This window comes from Anomaloglossus baeobatrachus, chromosome 2 (genome assembly GCF_048569485.1).
Source record: "Anomaloglossus baeobatrachus isolate aAnoBae1 chromosome 2, aAnoBae1.hap1, whole genome shotgun sequence".
Taxonomy (NCBI): Eukaryota; Metazoa; Chordata; class Amphibia; order Anura; family Aromobatidae; genus Anomaloglossus; species Anomaloglossus baeobatrachus.
In genome coordinates this window covers 512,967,728-512,988,394 of record NC_134354.1, presented here as the reverse complement: position 1 = coordinate 512,988,394, position 20,667 = coordinate 512,967,728, and the positions used below count along the sequence as shown (strand labels likewise).

At 51.7% G+C, this 20,667-nt stretch overlaps 1 protein-coding gene across 3 annotated transcripts in view; it reads left to right on the top strand.

Annotated features, from left to right (window-relative positions):
• The window catches only part of OFD1 (OFD1 centriole and centriolar satellite protein), a 152,021-nt gene that overhangs the window by 7,637 nt on the left and 123,717 nt on the right, over nucleotides 1-20,667 (top strand). For 2 of the 3 annotated variants that reach the window (XM_075336560.1, XM_075336559.1), the window contains exons 7-10: nucleotides 6,193-6,329; nucleotides 15,614-15,787; nucleotides 16,022-16,128; nucleotides 16,867-16,986. In XM_075336560.1, coding sequence (XP_075192675.1) covers nucleotides 6,193-6,329; nucleotides 15,614-15,787; nucleotides 16,022-16,128; nucleotides 16,867-16,986 — 538 coding nt within the window. Of the gene's footprint in view, nucleotides 1-6,192; nucleotides 6,330-15,594; nucleotides 15,788-16,021; nucleotides 16,129-16,866; nucleotides 16,987-20,667 lie in introns of all 3 variants that reach the window. The other variant, XM_075336561.1, reaches the window with a different exon arrangement.

Sequence of the window (20,667 nt, the reverse complement as noted above, 5' to 3'; positions counted from 1 at the left end):
GTTTATAAAAGAAAAGAACAATTTACATTTTACTCAAATATGCATGTAAAGAGAAAAATCAGAAAAACTGAAAATTTGGAAGTAGTCACATATATATTAAACTCTGTCCAGTGTTTATCCTTTCTTCTGTACACTGCCATTGTTCTGTTTTTACTACTTTATAAAATTCCAGTCTCGTCTTCTGCGAATTTTGCTGTCCACATTCATTGATATGCGCCCATTATTGACTATGCAACATATTCTGAAACCGTAGACTGAATTTAGCTTTTCTTTATCGTTCCTTTGGGAGACCCAGACCATGGGTGTTTAGCTTCTGCCTCCGGAGGACACACAAAGTACTACACTTAAAAGTGTAGCTCCTCCCTCTGAGCTTATACACCCCCTGGTGAGCAGACCCAGCCAGTTTATCGCTTTGTGTTCAGGAGGCATACATCCACACATGCATTCTCATATGATTTTTTCCTTTTTGGAATGAGATTGAAGAAGTGCGGGTCCACGTCTGGACCCCCGGCATGTCCCTTCTCACCCCACTTTGTCGGCGGTGTTGTAAGGTTGATTTCCAAGGCTGGAGCCTTACATGCCGTGCTCCTTCACCATCCCTCCTGGGCTCTGGCTTGAAGTGGGAGCCAGCCCTTCAGGACCCTGCTGGACCGGAGCACTCATCCCCAGGGACCTGGCCCTGCGTCTCAGCAGCTAAGTACCTGAGACATTTATATATTGGGGGTCCCTGTGCTTTATTGTTTGGGGAGAGTGTGCTTACTGTATTTATTGGCATTTCCGGCGGGTTCTCTAGCTTTCGCCCGAGAACCGCGCCGATGGTGCCTGTGCGTCGGCCTCGCCGCTCAAATTTAGGCCCCGGCTTTGCCGGAGGCCTAGTTTCTGTTCACTGCCCTCGCATGTCACTCATGCAGAGGGACAGGCTCGGCTCCTCCCGGCGGCCATTCTGCACAGGGGAGGGACACTCCCCACTGCTGTGCGTGTCTCCTCCCCTGTAGGTCTCTATGGCCCTCAGATCCCACTCTCCAAGCCAAGTCCCGCCCCCTCTCTTCGCTCCGGCGGCCATTTTCTCAGACAGAGTTCACTCGGCGCTGGTCTGCACTCTGCATCCCTGCTGAGGTGCTGTGCTTGGGGGTCCGGGCTTCGGGATCTGGAGGGCACACAACACCGCTTCCAGCGGTCTGGTAAGCCACAGCCGGTCTCTGGTTGTGGACCTCTGTATATACTCTCTGGGGTTCATTCTCTTGCAGAGCCCCCACTCCAGCAGCATGTCTCACACGAGGAGCAAGGCTCCAAAGCTTTATACTGTATGCGCTGCATGTAAGCTCCTGCTGCCTGAACCGAGCACCTATCCACATTGTGATGTCTGCTCTAACTTGGCGGTGCCACAGCCTGGAGTCTCACCCCCAGTGGTCTCTCAGGCTGCTCCTGCACCTGTGGCTGAACCCCCGGCTTGGGTAGAATCCTTTTCTAGGTCTATCTCCCAGTCTTTTGCTGAGTCCATGGGACTCCTGTCCAGGACTTTGATGAATATGCATCAGCCCCCTTCACAGGGTGCCTCTACTGCTAAGGGTCCCTTAGGACCGGAGCTCACAGAGGATTCATCATCAGGGCCCAGACCCCGTCCTCCTAAGAGGAGACGCAGGGTTTCCTCTCCCTCCTCCTCCCGCGGCTCTGATTCAAGAGCTGACTCGCAGGATGAGGAGGATACCTTTACAGGGGGCTCGGAGGCTAACTCCATGTACCCCATTGATCTGTCCGAGGGTGACTCAGATCTTAGTGACTTGATTGCTTCCATTAATTCTGTACTGGATCTCAATCCGCCAGTATCAGAGGAGCAACCCTCTCTGGCAGAAAAGCACCAGTTTACCTCGCCTAAGAGAGTAAAGAGTGTGTTCTTTAACCACTCCAGTTTACAGGCCGCTGTGACCAAGCCCAGGGCCTGTCCTGACAAACGCTTCCCAAAGCGTGGTTCTGATGACCGTTTTCCCTTTCCACCTGAGGTGGTCAAGGAGTGGGCTCATTCCCCAAAGGTAGACCCTCTGGTGTCTAGGCTCTCAGCCCGGACCGTTGTGTCGGTGGCTGATGGCACCTCCCTTAAGGATTCCACTGACCGTCAGATTGACCTTCTGGCCAAATATCCGTGTATGAAGCGGCGGGGGCCGCGTTTTCCCCGACTTTTGCAGCAGTGTGGGCTCTCAAAGCCATCTCTGCTTCTCTAGAGGAGATGCATTTCCTCACCAGGGAATCTATGCCCAAAATGGTTGCCTTAACTTCTCAAGCTTCAGCTTTTTCATCTTATGCCATGTCTGCCATGCTGGAGGCTTCTCACCGCACTGCGGTGGCTTCGGCTAATTCCCTCGTTATCCGCAGGATCTTGTGGCTTCGAGAGTGGAAGGCAGATGCTTCTTCAAAGAAGTACCTTGCTGGGCTCCCTTTTGCTGGGTCCCGGCTGTTCGGAGAACAGCTGGATGAAATTATTAAGGAAGCTACTGGCGGGAAGAGTACTTCCATGCCACAAACCAAAACCAGGAAACCTGCCCAGGGTAGGAATCAGTCGAGGTTTCGCTCCTTTCGTTCCTCCAACTGGTCGTCCTCTAAGCCCTCCGCCTCGTCCGCTAACTCAGCCAAGGACCAGAAATCCAACTGGCGCCCAAAAGCACGTCCACAGAAGACCGCATGAGGTGCTGCCACTAAGGCAGCCTCCTCGTGACTCTCTGCCCGCTCCGGCGACGTCCTTAGTCGGTGGCAGGCTCTCCCACTTTTGCGACGCTTGGTTTCAACACGTCTCCGATCAGTGGGAGAGAGATATCATCTCCCACGGCTACAGGATAGAATTCTCTTCCAGCCCGCCAAACAGATTTTTTCTCTCAACTTTCCCTTGCTCCAAGGCCGCCGCCTTCTCACAGGCCGTGGCAGCCTTGCAGGCCAACGGAGTAATTGTACCAGTTCCCGCCCGGGAACGGTTCAGAGGTTTCTACTCAAATCTCTTCCTAGTTCCCAAAAAGGACGGTACCTTCCGGCCCATCCTGGATCTCAAGCTTCTCGCATGTTCAGGTGCGGCACTTTTGCATGGAGTCTCTGCGATCAGTCATTGCCTCAATGACCCAAGGAGATTTCCTGGCATCCATCGACATCAGAGATGCCTATCTGCATGTGCCAATTGCAGTTTCACACCAGCGTTGGCTACGTTTTGCAATAGGAGAAGATCATTTCCAATTCGTGGCTCTCCCCTTCGGGTTAGCCACGGCCCCTCGGGTATTCACCAAGGTCATGGCAGCAGTGATTGCGGTTCTGCACCTCCAGGGGTTGGCAGTGATTCCTTACCTGGACGACCTTCTAGTCAAGGCTTCATCCAGCGCAGACTGTCAGCGGAGTGTCTCGCTCACTCTCGCCACTCTAGCCCAATTCGGGTGGCTTGTCAATCTTCCCAAATCCACTCTAACTTCGACCCAGAGTCTCACGTACCTAGGGATGCAGTTCGAGACTTTGCCGGCACTTGTGAAGTTGCCCTTAGTCAAACAGCAGTCACTCCAGCTAGCGGTTCGTTCTCTGCTGAGGCCCCGCCGTTATACCCTCAGGCGTCTGATGCAGGTGCTGGGTCAAATGGTGGCGTCCATGGAGGCTGTTCCCTTTGCCCAGTTCCATCTGCGCCCCCTGCAGCTGGACATTCTCCGCTGTTGGGACAAGCGGCCTTCCTCCTTACACAGGTTAGTGGCTCTGTCGCCACGGACCAGGAGCTCTCTTCAGTGGTGGCTTCGGCCCCTCTCCCTGTCCCAAGGGCGCTCCTTCCTGGCCCCGTCCTGGGTGATTCTCACCACGGATGCCAGTCTATCCGGCTGGGGAGCGGTATGTCTCCACCACAGAGCGCAGGTCACTTGGACTCCGTCCGAGTCAGCCCTTTCAATCAATGTGCTGGAAACCAGAGCCGTGCTTCTAGCTCTCCTAGCTTTTCACCACCTGTTGGCGGGCAGGCACATTCGAGTCGAGTCAGACATCGCGACAGCGGTTGCCTACATCAATCACCAAGGCGGGACACGCAGCCGCCTGGCAATGATGGAGGTACAACGCATCCTTCAATGGGCGGAGGACTCCAAGTCCACCATATCCGCAGTCCACATCCCAGGCGTGGAAAACTGGGAGGCAGATTATCTCAGCCGTCAAAGCGTGGACGGTGGCGAGTGGTCCCTGCACCCGGCAGTGTTTCAGTTAATCTGCCGCAAATGGGGCACTCCGGACGTGGACCTAATGGCATCCCGTCACAACAACAAAGTTCCTGTTTACGTGGCTCGCTCCCACGATCCTCAGGCCTTCGCCGCGGACGCTCTGGTTCAAGACTGGTCCCAGTTTCGTCTGTCCTACGTGTTTCCCCCTCTAGCTCTCTTGCCCAGAGTCCTGCGCAAGATCAGAATGGAGGGCTGTCGAGTCATCCTCATTGCACCGGACTGGCCCAGGCGAGCTTGGTATCCAGACCTGCTCCATCTGTCCGTAGAGATGCCGTGGCATCTCCCGAACCGTCCAGACCTACTCTCGCAAGGTCCGTTTTTCCGCCCGAATTCTGCAGCTCTCAAATTGACGGCGTGGCTCTTGAGTCCTGGATTTTGACGGCTTCTGGTATCCCTCCTGAAGTCATCTCCACTATGACTCGGGCCCGTAAGTCTTCCTCCGCTAAGATCTATCACAGGACTTGGAAAATTTTCCTGTCCTGGTGTCGCTCTACCGACCATCCTCCTAGGCCATTCTCCTTGCCGACCCTTCTGTCTTTTCTACAGTCCGGTCTGCAGCTAGGACTGTCCCTCAACTCTCTCAAGGGACAAGTCTCAGCTCTGTCAGTTCTGTTCCAGCGACGTCCCGCTCGGCTGGCTCAGGTCCGCATCTTCATGCAAGGCGCGTCTCACATCATTCCGCCTTACCGGCGGCCCTTGGATCCCTGGGACCTTAACTTGGTTCTCACGGTTTTGCAGAAACCCCATTTTGAGCCTCTTAGGGAGGTTTCTTTGTATCGTCTTTCTCAGAAGGTGGCCTTTCTGGTTGCCATAACTTCCCTCAGAAGAGTCTCTGATTTGGCTGCGCTCTCCTCGGAGTCACCTTTTTTAGTTTTTCATCAAGACAAGGTGGTTCTCCGTCCGACTCCGGACTCTCTTCCTAAGGTGGTCTCTCCTTTCCACCTTAACCAGGACATTACCCTACCTTCCTTCTGTCCGGCTCCTGTTCATCGCTTTGAAAAAGCGCTGCATACTCTGGATCTGGTGCGTGCTCTCCGGATCTATGTGTCTCGCACCGCTGCGCTTAGGCGGTGCACCTCTCTTTTTGTGCTAACCACAGGTCGGCGCAAGGGCCTCCCTGCTTCTAAGCCGACCTTAGCCCGTTGGATTAGATCGACCATTTCGGACGCCTACCAGAGTACTCAGGTGCCTCCCCCGCCGGGGATCAAGGCACATTCGACCAGAGCTGTCGGTGCCTCTTGGGCTTTCAGGCACCAGGCTACAGATCAACAAGTCTGTCAGGCTGCCACTTGGACTAGCCTGCATACCTTCTCGAAGCACTACCAAGTGCATGCTCATGCTTCGGCAGATGCGAGCTTGGGCAGACGCATCCTTCAGGCGGCTGTCGCCCATTTGTGAAGTTAGGTTCTGCCTACTTCTTAGTTTTTCTGTTTATTCCCACCCAGGGACTGCTTTGGAACGTCCCATGGTCTGGGTCTCCCAAAGGAACGATAAAGAAAAAGAGAATTTTGTTTACTTACCGTAAATTCTTTTTCTTATAGTTCCGTATTGGGAGACCCAGAACCCTCCCTGTTGCCTGTTGGCAATTTCTTGTTCCGCGTGTTATCACCGGCTGTTGTCGTGGACAGAGTCTCTGGTTGTTCCGGCTCCTGCTCTGTTCTACTTGTGGGTGGCTATTCTCCTTCAGCTTTTGCACTAAACTGGCTGGGTCTGCTCACCAGGGGGTATATAAGCTCAGAGGGAGGAGCTACACTTTTAAGTGTAGTACTTTGTGTGTCCTCCGGAGGCAGAAGCTAAACACCCATGGTCTGGGTCTCCCAATACGGAACTATAAGAAAAAGAATTTACGGTAAGTAAACAAAATTCTCTTTTTTTTATATAGATTTTTTTTAAAATTGAAACATTATTACTTACATTTAATCTGGAATTTTGCATTTTTTTAACAATTTTTTTTCTCCTAATTTTATAGTTGAGAAATTGAAATTTATTGATGAACGGTTTGAAGAGTTGTACCCAAAACGTCCAAAATTTGAGTCCCTGGAAGGCAAGATGTCTGAATATCGCCGAGATATGGAGGAACAGCTCCAGCAGGAAATGTCTCAAAAGGTTTGTATGTTATCCATGTAGAAAAATGGGTATTTCGCCAGCAGAGCGAGTGGTCAGTGTATCTTCTTTTATGATAACAGGTTTTGGTGTTTGAGGCCAGACATGAGTTTAATATGTAACACCCCCTAGAAATTATGCATTGTTCATTGAAGGTAAGTTGTCATCTATCATGGATTAGATGATACCTACCGTATTTTTCGGACTATAAGACGCACCGGACTATAAGACGCACCCTGGTTTTAGAGGAGGAAAATAGGAAAATAAAACTTTAAGCAAAAAAATGTGGTCATGACACACTGTTATGGGGCGAGGATCTGCTGCTGACACTGTTATGGGGGTAATGTCCCCAAATTCTCTACTAAGGTACCCCATCCTGGTAATGATCCTCCTGCCTTGTATATGATCCTGCTATAAACCCCCATCCTGCTCATATACCAGCATCCTGCTCATATTCCCTCATCCTGTTCATATACCCCCATCCTATTGATATAGCACCCATCCATCCTATTGATATTTCCCCCATCCATCCTGCTCATATACTCCCATCCTGCTCATATACTCCCATTCTGTTCATATACCCCCATTCTGTTCATATACCCCATCCTGTTCATATACCCCCATCCTGCTCATATACTCCCATTGTGTTCATATACCCCCATCCTGTTCATATACCCCCATCCTGTTCATATACCCCCCATCCATCCTGCTCATATACTCCCATCCTGCTATATGCCCCCATCATGTTCATATACTCCCATCCTGTTCATATACCCCATCCTGTTCATATACCCCCATCCTGTTCATATACCCCCATCCTGTTCATATACCCCCATCCTGTTCATATACCCCCCATCCATCCTGCACATATACTCCCATCCTGCTATATGCCCCCATCGTGTTCATATACCATCCTGGTATATGGCCTGTATCCTATAGCACAGAGAAAAAAAATAAACGATTATACTCACCTTTTCTTTATCGTTCCTTTGGGAGACCCAGACCATGGGTGTTTAGCTTCTGCCTCCGGAGGACACACAAAGTACTACACTTAAAAGTGTAGCTCCTCCCTCTGAGCTTATACACCCCCTGGTGAGCCAGTCCCAGCCAGTTTATCACTTTGTGTTCAGGAGGCATACATCCACACATGCATTCTCATGATTTTTTTCTTTGGAAGAGATTGAAGAAGTGCGGGTCCACGTCTGGACCCCCGGCATGTCCCTTCTCACCCTACTGTGTCGGTGGTGTTGTAAGGTTGATTTCCAAGGCTGGAGCCTTACATGCCGTGCTCCTTCACCATCCCTCCTGGGCTCTGGCTTGAAGTGGGAGCCAGCACGGTCTCCATGCCTGGCAGGAGACCGGTCTCCATCCACAGCCCCTTGAGGATTCTGCTGGACCGGAGCACTCATCCCCAGGGACCTGGCCCTGCGTCTCAGCAGCTAAGTACCTGAGACGTTTATGTGTTGGGGGTCCCTGTTCTTTATTGTATGCAGAGAGTATGCTGAATGTATTTATTTTGGCATTTCCGGCGGGTTCTCTAGCTTTCGCCCGAGAACCGCGCCGATGGTGCCTGCGCGTCGGCCTCGCCGCTTAAATTTAGGCCCCGGCTTTGCCGGAGGCCTAGTTTCTGTTAACTACCCTCGCATGTCACTCATGCAGAGGGACAGGCACGGCTCCTCCCGGCGGCCGTCCTCCACAGGGGAGGGACACTCCCCACTGCTGTGCGTGTCTCCTCCCCTGTAGGTCTTTATGGCCCTCCAGATCCCGCTCTCCAAGCCAAGTCCTGCCCCCTCTCTTCGCTCTGGCGGCCATTTTCTCAGACAGAGTTCACTCGGCGCTGGTCTGCACTCTGCATCCCTGCTGAGGTGCTGTGCATTGGGGGTCCGGGCTTCGGGATCTGGAGGGCACACAACACCACTTCCAGCGATCTGGTAAGCCACAGCCGGTCTCTGGTTGTGGACCTCTGTATATTCTCCCTGGGGTTCATTCTCTTGTAGAGCCCCCACTCCAGCAGCATGTCTCACACGAGGAGCAAGGCTCCAAAGCTTTATACTGTATGCGCTGCATGTAAGCTCCTGCTGCCTGAGCCGAGCACCTATCCACATTGTGATGTCTGCTCTAACTTGGCGGTGCCACAGCCTGGAGTCTCACCCCCAGTGGTCTCTCCGGCTGCCTCTGCACCTGTGGCTGAACCCCCGGCCTGGGTAGAGTCCTTCTCTAGGTCTATATCCCAGTCATTTGCTGAGTCCATGGGACTTTTGTCCAGGACTTTGATGAATATGCATCAGCCCTCCTCACAGGGTCCCTCTAATGCTCTTGCTAAGGGTCCTTTAGGAGCCCTATCCTCTGACCTCCGTCCATCGGAGCTCACAGAGGATTCATCATCAGGTCCCAGACCCCGTCCTCCTAAGAGAAGGCGCAGGGTTTCCTCCCCCTCCTCATCCTGCGGCTCTGATTCAAGAGCTGACTCGCAAGATGAGGAGGATGCCCTTATGGGGGGCTCGGAAGCTAACTCCATGTACCCCATCGATCTTTCCGAGGGTGACTCAGATCTTAGTGACTTGATTGCTTCTATTAATTCTGTACTGGATCTCAATCCGCCAGTATCAGAGGAGCAACCCTCTCTGGCAGAAAAGCACCAGTTTACCTCGCCTAAGAGAGTAAAGAGTGTGTTCTTTAACCACTGCAGTTTTCAGACCGCTGTGACCAAACCCAGGGCCTGTCCTGACAAACGCATTCCAAAGCGTGGTTCTGATGACCGTTTTCCCTTTCCACCTGAGGTGGTCAAGGAGTGGGCTCACTCCCCAAAGGTAGACCCTCCGGTGTCTAGGCTCTCAGCCCGGACCGTTGTGTCGGTGGCTGACGGCACCTCACTTAAGGATTCCACTGACCGTCAGATTGACCTTCTGGCCAAATCTGTGTATGAAGCGGCGGGGACCGCGTTTTCCCCGACTTTTGCAGCAGTGTGGGCTCTCAAAGCCATCTCTGCTTCTCTAGAGGAGATGCATTCCCTCACCAAGGAATCTATGCCTGAGATGGTTGCCTTAACTTCTCAAGCTTCAGCTTTTTCATCTTATGCCATGTCTGCCATGCTAGAGGCTTCTCACCGCACTGCGGTGGCTTCGGCTAATTCCCTCGTTATCCGCAGGATCTTGTGGCTTCGAGAGTGGAAGGCAGATGCTTCTTCAAAGAAGTTTCTTGCTGGGCTCCCTTTTGCTGGTTCCCAGCTGTTCGGTGAACAGCTGGATGAAATTATTAAGGAAGCTACTGGCGGGAAGAGTACTTCCATGCCACAAACCAAGACCAGGAAACCCGCCCAGGGTAGGAATCAGTCGAGGTTTCATTCCTTTCGTTCCTCCAACTGGTCATCCTCTAAGCCCTCCGCCTCGTCCGCTAACTCAGCTAAGGATCAGAAATCCAACTGGCGCCCAAAATTGCGTCCGCAGAAGACCGCAGGAGGTTCTGCCACTAAGGCAGCCTCCTCATGACTCTCTGCCCGCTCCAGCAACGTCCTTAGTCGGTGGCAGGCTCTCCCACTTTGGCGACGCTTAGTTAAAACAAGTCTCCGATCAGTGGGTGAGAGATATAATATCTCACGGCTACAGGATAGAATTCTCTTCCAGCCCGCCAAACAGATTTTTTCTCTCAACTCCCCCCTGCTCCAAGGCCGCCGCCTTCTCACAGGCCGTGGCATCCTTGCAGGCAAACGGAGTAACTGTACCAGTTCCCGCTCGGGAACGGTTCAGAGGTTTTTACTCAAACCTCTTCCTAGTTCCCAAAAAGGACGGTACCTTCCGGCCCATCCTGGATCTCAAGCTTCTCAACAAGCATGTTCGGGTGCGGCATTTTCGCATGGAGTCTCTGCGATCAGTCATTGCCTCAATGACCCAAGGGGATTTCCTGGCGTCCATCGACATCAGAGATGCCTATCTACATGTGCCAATTGCAGTTTCACACCAGCGTTGGCTACGCTTTGCAATAGGAGAGGATCATTTCCAATTCGTGGCTCTCCCCTTCGGGTTAGCCACGGCCCCTCGGGTATTCACCAAGGTCATGGCAGCAGTGATTGCGGTTCTGCACCTCCAGGGGTTGGAAGTGCTCCCTTACCTGGACGACCTTCTAGTCAAGGCTCCATCCAGCGCAGACTGTCAGCGGAGTGTCTCGCTCACTCTCGCCACTCTAGCCCAATTCGGGTGGCTTGTCAATCTTCCCAAATCCACTCTGACTCCGACCCAGAGTCTCACGTACCTAGGGATGCAGTTCGAGACTTTGCCGGCACTTGTGAAGTTGCCCTTAATCAAACAGCAGTCTCTCCAGCTAGCGGTGCACTCTCTGCTGAGGCCCCGCCGTTATACCCTCAGGCGTCTGATGCAGGTGTGGGTCAAATGGTGGCGTCCATGGAGGCTGTTCCCTTTGCCCAGTTCCATCTGCGCCCCCTGCAGCTGGACATTCTCCGCTGTTGGGACAAGCGGCCTTCCTCCTTACACAGGTTAGTGGCTCTGTCGCCACGGACCAGGAGCTCTCTTCAGTGGTGGCTTCGGCCCTTCTCCCTGTCCCAAGGGCGCTCCTTCCTGGCCCTGTCATGGGTGATTCTCACCACGGATGCCAGTCTATCCGGCTGGGGAGCGGTATGTCTCCACCACAGAGCGCAGGGCACTTGGACTCCGTCCGAGTCAGCCCTTTCAATGAATGTGCTGGAAACCAGAGCCGTGCTTCTAGCTCTCCTAGCTTTTCACCACCTGTTGGCGGGCAGGCACATTCGAGTCCAGTCAGGCAACGCGACAGCGGTTGCCTACATCAATCACCAAGGCGGGACACGCAGCCGCCTGGCAATGATGGAGGTACAACGCATCCTTCAATGGGCGGAGGACTCCAAGTCCACCATATCCGCAGTCCACATCCCAGGCATGGAAAACTGGGAGGCAGATTATCTCAGCCGTCAAAGCGTGGACGGTGGCGAGTGGTCCCTGCACCCGGCAGTGTTTCAGTCAATCTGCCGCAAATGGGGCACTCCGGACGTGGACCTAATGGCATCCCGTCACAACAACAAAGTTCCTGTTTACGTGGCTCGCTCCCACGATCCTCAGGCCTTCGCCGCGGACGCTCTGGTTCAAGACTGGTCCCAGTTTCGTCTGTCCTACGTGTTTCTCCCTCTAGCTCTCTTGCCCAGAGTCCTGCGCAAGATCAGAATGGAGGGCCGTCGAGTCATCCTCATTGCACCGGACTGGCCCAGGCGAGCTTGGTATCCGGACCTGCTCCAACTGTCCGTAGAGATGCCGTGGCATCTCCCGGACCGTCCAGACCTACTCTCGCAAGGTCCGTTTTTCCGCCCGAATTCTGCGGCCCTCAAATTGACGGCGTGTCTCTTGAGTCCTGGATTTTGACGGCTTCTGGTATTCCTCCTGAAGTCATCTCCACTATGACTCGGGCCCGTAAGTCTTCCTCCGCTAAGATCTATCACAGGACTTGGAAAATTTTCCTGTCCTGGTGTCGCTCTACCGGCCATCCTCCTTGGCCATTCTCTTTGCCGACCCTTCTGTCTTTTCTACAGTCCGGTCTGCAGCTAGGACTGTCCCTCAACTCTCTCAAGGGACAAGTCTCAGCTCTGTCAGTACTGTTCCAGCAGCATCTCGCTCGGCTGGCTCAGGTCCGCACCTTCATGCAAGGTGCGTCTCACATCATTCCGCCTTATTGGCGGCCCTTGGATCCCTGGGACCTTAACTTGGTCCTCACGGAATTGCAGAAACCCCCTTTTGAGCCTCTTAGGGAGGTTTCTTTGTATCGTCTTTCTCAGAAAGTGGCCTTTCTAGTTGCCATAACTTCTCTCAGGAGAGTCTCTGATTTGGCTGCGCTCTCCTCGGAGTCACATTTTTTAGCTTTTCATCAAGACAAGGTGGTTCTCCTTCCGACTCCGGACTTTCTTCCTAAGGTGGTCTCTCCCTTCCACCTTAACCAGGACATTACCTTACCTTCCTTCTGTCCGGCCCCTGTTCATCGCTTTGAAAAAGCGCTGCATACTCTAGATCTGGTGCGTGCTCTCCGGATCTATGTATCTCGCACCACTGCGCTCAGGAGGTGCACCTCTCTTTTTGTGCTAACCACAGGTCGGCGCAAGGGCCTCCCTGCTTCTAAGCCGACCTTAGCCCGTTGGATTAGATCGACCATTTCGGACGCCTACCAGAGTACTCAGGTGCCTCCCCCGCCGGGGATCAAAGCACACTCGACCAGAGCTGTCGGTGCCTCTTGGGCTTTTAGGCACCAGGCTACGGCTCAACAAGTCTGTCAGGCTGCCACTTGGACTAGCCTGCATACCTTCTCGAAGCACTACCAAGTGCATGCTCATGCTTCGGCAGCTTGGGCAGACGCATCCTTCAGGCGGCTGTCGCCCACTTGTGGAGTTAGGTTCTGCCTACTTCTTAGTTTTTCTGTTTATTTCCCACCCAGGGACTGCTTTGGAACGTCCCATGGTCTGGGTCTCCCAAAGGAACGATAAAGAAAAAGAGAATTTTGTTTACTTACCGTAAATTCTTTTTCTTATAGTTCCGTATTGGGAGACCCAGCACCCTCCCTGTTGCCTGTTGGCAATTTCTTGTTCCGCGTGTTATCACCGGCTGTTGTCGTGGACAGAGTCTCCGGTTGTTCCGGCTCTTGCTCTGTTCTACTTGTGGGTGGCTATTCTCCTTCAGCTTTTGCACTAAACTGGCTGGGACTGGCTCACCAGGGGGTGTATAAGCTCAGAGGGAGGAGCTACACTTTTAAGTGTAGTACTTTGTGTGTCCTCCGGAGGCAGAAGCTAAACACCCATGGTCTGGGTCTCCCAATACGGAACTATAAGAAAAAGAATTTACGGTAAGTAAACAAAATTCTCTTTTTCCTCACTCCCTCCAGCACCGATCATCTTCCTCTCAGCGGCAATGACCTGTGTGTGTGGAGCCGTTCCACTTCCCCTGCAGCACGCGATGTCTTCCTGTCTGTGCCGATCAGCTGATCAGCACAGATCAGCTGACCTGCACAGACAGGAAGACATTGCGTGCTGCAGGGGGACGGCTCCACACACGGGGACGAGTGAGTGTACTGATTCACTGCACCCCACGCTGATGATGACGCGCAGGGAGCAGTGAATACAGCCGCACATGATCACTCCAGGCTGTAATTGCCAGGGGTGATCATGCGGACCGGCTCTTTACTATGCGCGCGTCCCAGCTCATCCTCCCGCCCACCTGTCAGTGCCGGCTTCAGCGCTGAGAGATGGGCGGGAGGATGGGCGTGCATATGTAATGAGCGGGCCCACGTGGTCACGGCAGGCGCTGCTGCTGCCTGCTCGTGCCCCCGATGACCCGCTCCACCGCAGCACCCACGTTCCCGGCCGCAGCCCTATAGTCAGACCATAAGACGCACCCCCAACTTTCCCCCAACATTTGGGGGAAAAAAGTGCGTCTTATGTGTTACACGTCGTGGCTCTCTTATTGCAAGGAATGAGGTGGTCCCCCATTCCTTGTCTGCCACGAGCCCTCCTGCTCAGCAGCGCCAAAGGTCTGGGAGACTGCAGGAGTTGCCTTCTCAGAGACACAGCAGAAGGGTGACACCTAGTGGTTCTCCCCTTGCAGGGAATGGAGCGGTCTCCCATCCCTTGCCTGCCACGAGCTCTCCTGCTCAGCATCACGGAGGCTCTGGGAGGTTGCGCAGTGTGCAAAGAATAGATGCTCAGGGAAGCAGCAAGACTTCCCATGTCTCTACACATTGTGAAACCGGGGATCCCGCCTTTATGACCCAGAGGCAGGAAGATGAGCATGTGCTCCACGTGACGTCTTCTGATTCGCTCACTGATATCACACGGCCCGATGACGAGGCTGGTGATGTGCTGAATCCTGACTGGCTGGGCCAGGACGTCACGAATCCTGATTGGGTCACGCCCGCCCTTGGGTGGAGCTACACCTCCTTAAAAGCTCCCCCTGCCATCATGGCGGCGCGCGACCGTCCTTCTATGTTTGGATGTCTGGCAGCGTGCTGCCACGCCACTGCTTAGGCATTATTGTCTTTTGTGGGCTTTGCCCTTGCTGCTCAGGCAGCACCTAGTTTGCAGGTCTTGCCCCTGCCTTGCTGCTCCGGCAGTATCCCGTTTAGCAGGCTGTGTTCCTGTCCCAGGTGAGCTCCTCGAGTCTGTCGGACTCACTTGGTTTCTGAAGCACACGTGCGTGGGCACCTCTGTGCTACCCCTGTGCCATATTCCTGTGACTCCCGCTGGCACACGTGTGTAGGCACCTCTGTGCGTCCCCGTGCAACAGGTACACCGTACGAGAAGCCCCGAGCCATACAACCCTCACGGGTTAGGGCGGACCGGTGTACATAGATCGTCTGTGACGTTCCAGACGATCACTAGCAGCAACCCGCTCACTCTTTCCTGACCATAGCAGCGGTCCCTTACACCGCACAGTGGACCTTGACCGGCGGAAGCTGTCCATTTCCCATCTTGGCACGCTTCCCCGGGTCCCCCTCGTAACACTTATGGTCCGAAAAATACGGTAATCCATTGGTGTTCCACCTCGGGTACTGCACCAATCAGCAGATTAGCATTCAAGAGATATATAGAAGGGGTTAAAGCCGCGCATCAGCCACATATGAAACTGTAGAAGCGTTGCTGAAGGATAATATTTTTATTTCATCGGTCTACGCGTTTCAAGGTCAAAGACCTCTTCCTCAGGACCAGTACATCAATAAAAGGCCGATTAGGGAATTTTCATCCCCATTACAAAATGAATGGCAGGTTGGATGCCCGACCGCCGCTCCAATCATTCTTTATGGGGCTTCTGGAGAAGCTGAGCTTGGGCACTGCCGCTCCTTTATATGGGGAATAAATATTCTCTCTTCTCCATCAGTGGATGTCCCAGCAGTTGAACTGCAAGGTATCACCTATCTTGTTACTCTACCTGGTGCCCTTCATTTTCCACCCAGGCTTTCTGCATCCGGGGGTGGGGGGCATAGTGGTAAGTCTGATTCACACCCCCGCAGCCAGGAAAGGGAGTGTAATTGTGGTTTGGCTCCACACTTCAGGCCCCATGCCAATTTTGGCCGCCATCATGAATGCATGAATATAGAAGGCCGGGCTCAGGAGAGGAGGCAGCAGAAGGCAAACAGGGCAAAAGGTGATATATATGGCAAATATCGATTCCGTTTTTAGGTGCTCAAAAAGAAGGTCACTTTATGTATAATCAGGTTATGTAACAGGACAGAAGTTTCAACAAACGTCACATTCCATTTATTAATACAGATTTCTAATTTATCCCAAGTTCAAACATTTTAAAGAAGTGGAACTTGCAAAAATTAAGCTAGAAGAAAGCGAAAAGGCCCAGAAGGAGATTTCTGATTTACGGAGAGAATTGGAAAAGACTTACCAATTGAAATATGATGGCTTAGTGTCCCGAGAGAAGAATGCTGTGGAGAGACTTCAGAGACAACAGGAGGTAATGCCAAGCTAAAGGTCTGATATTCTGATCAGACAACGAAAATCTGTGATTGTCTTTTACATCTTTTATTATTCTTTAGTCTTTAGATATGTTTTATCTTGTTCATGTCTGGACGTACCACATTTTGTTTGTAACGTAATCCTTTAAGAAAAGTAACATTAAGAAGTCTTGTGCATCCAGTTGGCAGGTATTGAATGCAGTGTTCAGATGGATCGTCTTCTCTCTTTCCAGATTGAATCCAAGGATGTATATGCCCAGAGACAGACGCTGCTCACAGAGATTGAGGCAGTGCGGAGGCGGGAGATGGACCTTCGGCAACGCATTGAAACTTTTGACCTGTATGTGTTGGTCATTTTTTTTATATCTTTTCTTACCCTAATTTCATGTACATTTCACATATGATTTTAATACACATTGGGTACATTTTATCAGTCGGTTCTTTTTTTTTTTTTTGCCCCCGAAGTTGCACAAAAATGTAGCTACTTTTGGCATTTTTACACCGGCTTATACACTTTTCAAAGAAATGGGTGCAGCTGGGATGTATGGGCACAGCTTAGCACAGCCTGATAGTTTCTCTATGATTTATGAGAAAAAGTGGTGCAAATTATAACAGAAATGTTCTCCAGGCCATGACTGAGTTTGGTGCATGGACAGGCCAAACAGGAGTCAAATTAATTAAAAGGCAAACAACTCTGTATTGTATAAAACACCAGTCTTGCATGGAGAAAGGCAGTTTACCCCACAATATAGGAAAGGGACTTCCCCTTACAAAGTCTGCAAGAGATGATACTGGAAAAATCTGTCTCAATCTTGAAAAGGTGTAGACATTTATGTGATGACACATGGTAAGGAATATCACTGTTTTGTATATAGGGGTTACCTTGTTTTGAGTGGAAAACCCCTTTAAGTTGCTATTAGTAACTAGGAAGGTTTGATAAAGCTAAAACAACAGAAGATGAAAGTGTAGGATAGTTGTAAGAACTATGCATTTTAAAGAGTTTTACCATCATCCATTAATATAGTATTAATGTGTATCAGCTAAACCCTTATGATAGATCGCTGCAATTTCCCTTTAGAGCTCAAAAGTTACAAGAAGAGAAGAACAGGAGTGTGAGTGAGTTGCTCAAGAGGCGAGAGCTGGACGTGAAGAATATTGAAGACACTTATGAAAAGAAGATAAAAGATGAAGTTTTACGGTTCGTTTGTCTGTGTGTGGTCCACAAATATGATACAGGGTGACTAAAGGGTTAAATGGTCTCCGACGAAAAGCCTGCAGGCACTCTGTATGACTTCAGATTGGCGAATTATGGAAGGGAGCGATTACGATTCTCATTTATTGTCTGTGCCGGTGGATGGTCACGTGTCGAATAGACTCTTCTGCTTCTCTCTATTCTTTTTTATTGAGGGAATCTGGGGAAGTTTAGTCAGCAGGTGACTGCCAGTAATAGAGGGACTGCAGTCTTCTTCTGAGACTGGACAATCCCTTTAATTATCTTCCCAGACATCCAAGTGATCAAAACACTGGTTTTTGAAAGGAGAAAAATAACGTACTCCGCTGTCATCAGGACAGCTCTGCGGCGGATCTAGTCCGCAATTTAACTCCTTCTTGTCTCAATCAATACTCCTTTGTGTGATTTATTCTTTTCGAAAAGCCATAATGTTTAAACTTTTCCAAAAACCTAGCCATATTGGGGCTTGTTTGTTGTGGGGGAAGTTGTCATGTTTAATGACCCCATTTATTGTACCATGTAAAGTGGGAAAAAATGCAGGAAAATACTAGGTGTTGTAAAAATCGCAAAATAACTGCAAATTTGCCATTGTTTGAGGGGTTTTATTTATTCATAACATTCAGGTAAAAATGACCTAGCAACATGATTCTCTGGGTCACTATGAGTATATCAAACTTTTAGCGGTGATAACATTTCTGAAATTTTTAAAAATAAGTTCCATGTTTGTGTCTCCATTTTCTGAGACTCGTAACTTTTTATTTTTCCATCAATTTAGTTGTTCAAGTGTTAGGTTTTTTGCAGGGCACTCTGACATTTTTACCAACAATATTTGGGGTTAATTAATGTTTTGATCACTTTTTATTGAATTGTTTTGCACAGGTATTAGTGATTGAAAGACAGAAATTCAGTTTTTAATTTGTTTGTTTCTTTACAGCACCTTCCATATTTAGGTATATGTTTTTATATCTTGATACATCAAACGTTTACTAATATGGTAATACCCAATATGTTTACTTTTTTAATTCTAAAATATCTTTATTTCTCTATCGCTTCATTGGGGGACACAGGAAACCATGGGTGTATGCTGCTGGCACTTGGAGGCTGACACTATGCAAATAAAAAAGTTTGCTCCTCCCACGTAGTATACACCCACTGACCGGAGCTGAGGAGATCAGTTTTTGCTTAGTGTCCGAGGAGGTTGGACACGCAGGGGCTGCTCTCAGCCCCTCAGGTTTGTATTGTTGTGTTTTATTAATGTTTTCCCTTTGTTTTTCAGACACAGCTCGTCGGGCGACAGGGTGTAATCGCTCACCCTGCTCTCCCACATAGAGACCAGTCGCACAGAAGTGGGGTCCGTCCGCCACTACTGTTGTCTTCCGTGTCTGTCTGGCAGTGTACCCGGCCCCTCCAACACAGAAGAGTGTTCGAGGTGCATCCGCAGTGAGGAAAAGTGCGACGTCGTTGATAAAGGCGGAGGGTCCTGCCCCCCTCCCCAAAAACTCTCTCGCTCCCGAGCCTGATTGTGGGGTAGGAGGACGAAGACCGTACCTGGGATGGAGAGGTACCCCTCCGGTCTCCCTTTGACGATGCCCGAGACGACTGTCGAGATGTCTTCACCTTCTAGGATGATTCCAGGATCACCTCAGGACAAGCCGGGACCTTCAAGATAAGTACGCTCCCCTCCTTCTCCCCCGTTCCGGGCCATGGGGGGAGGGATCCCGTCTTTATATATCCACTCACAGCCCCTTCACCACCTGGGTCAGGGGGTCCTGATTTTTCCCCTATAGCCATCTCTGTCTGTAGCTTGCTCCCCTTGTAGTGTGGCCTCCCTGCGCTCCCTCGATCAGCAGCCCCCTCCCCCCCTCCCCCGGGCTTATCCCCTGCTGTGGCGTTCACTAATAGGCGTCCCCTCCGGCGGCCTACCAGCCCCCGGCTCCATTGCGGCCTCCTTCCTCAGCTGCGCCACGCCCCCTTCAGCGTCCCGGCCTCTCACCGCTAAGCGTTTGCGCGCCCTCCAGGCCACGCCCCCAGCCAGGATCCCTTCTGCCCGCGCACGCGGGCTTTTCAAACTTGGCCCGCCTCCCCTGTTGCGCGAGCCCACAATCCGGCTCTCCTGCTTCCCCGTGCAGGCGCCGCCCCCCTCCTTCCTGGCGCCTAATGTCACTTCCCGGCGCCGAGACCTCTGGGGGATGTCATCCTCCCGCCCCTCCAGCCCCACGGACCAAGCCTCCCGGTTTGGTGAGTAACGCCGCCGCAGCTCAGCGCTCCCCGCAGCCAGCCAGAGCGATTCAGGGCCCATCGCGCACTCGCAGCCAAGCAGCTTCCCTGCGCTACCTGCAGCCAGGCTTCCCACCGCAGTAACCGCTCCGGGCTGTCCGGGCACCACTGGCCTCTCCTACCTGCTTCCAGTCTCTGCTAGACAAATGAAGAAAAAAAAAAAAAGACACCTTTAGCATGCCTCTAAACCCGATCTACTCCTGATCCCGGAGCTCCCGTTCACTTACAGTGAGCTGTCTCCCCTGTTACCCACATTTTATCTCTACAGAACTACTTCAACCCGGGAGTATTAGCTACCTCACCAGATTTCCCCCGCTTCTACAAGTGAGGGATAGCACCCTTTTACACGCACGCTCGGCTAGGGACCACCGGCTCTCTGTCAGGTCATCCTTCTCCAATGTGCTGTCCCTGACCTACCCATGTCTAGGAGTACTCCAGTGTTCTGTGGTCCTGTCCACTTCCACTGTCAATGTGTCTCGTGCTCCTGCCTACTCTCCTGTACCCACTATCTAGCGTGTCAGTGTTCCTTATGTACCTATCTACCACAGGGTCAGTGTTCCTTTTGACCTGTCCACTTTTTATGTCAACCTGTCCACTATCCAGTGTGCCAGTGTCTCCAAGTACCTGTCCTCTACCCAGTGTATCAGTATTTTTTCTTCGCACTGGTCTACTACACCAGTGCGCCAGTATCTCCAGGTACCTGTCCACTACCCAGTGTGCCAGTGTTTCCCTCTGCCCTGGTCTACACCAGTGTGCCCGTGATCTCCACCTGTGTGTCAGTGTCTTTACGCACCTGTCCACTATCCAGTGTGCCTGTCTTTTCCCTATGCACTAGTCTTCACCAGTGTGCAAGTGTCTCTATGTACCTGTTCACTATCCGGTGTGCCAGTGTTTTTTCTACGCACTGGTCGACACCGGCATGCCAGCGTTTCTCTACGTGCTGGCCTACACCAGTGTGCCAGTGTTTCTCTATGTACTAGCTTTCATCGGTGTGCTAGTGTTTCCTCGTACTTGTCCACTATCCAGTGGCCCAGCGTCTCTCTCTGCACTGACCTACTCCTGTGTGTCAGCGTTTCCCTGTACCTGTCCACTATCCAGTGTGCCAGTGTCTGCGTCATGCCTGTGTGCTCCAATACCCAGGTGCTTTGGGGACCCTGCCCGCTATTCCGTGAGCCAGTGTTTCTACGTGCATTTGTTTACTCTGCTGTACCACTGTTTTCCACGAGCCCTTACACTACTCAATGTAACAGGGTTTCTATGCGCACCTCTCTACACCACTGTAACAGTGTTGTGTGAACCTTCCCACTGTTTAGGGGGTCAGGTTTCTTCTTGCACCTGTTAGTTCAGTGTGCTATAATCTTTTCTGTCAAC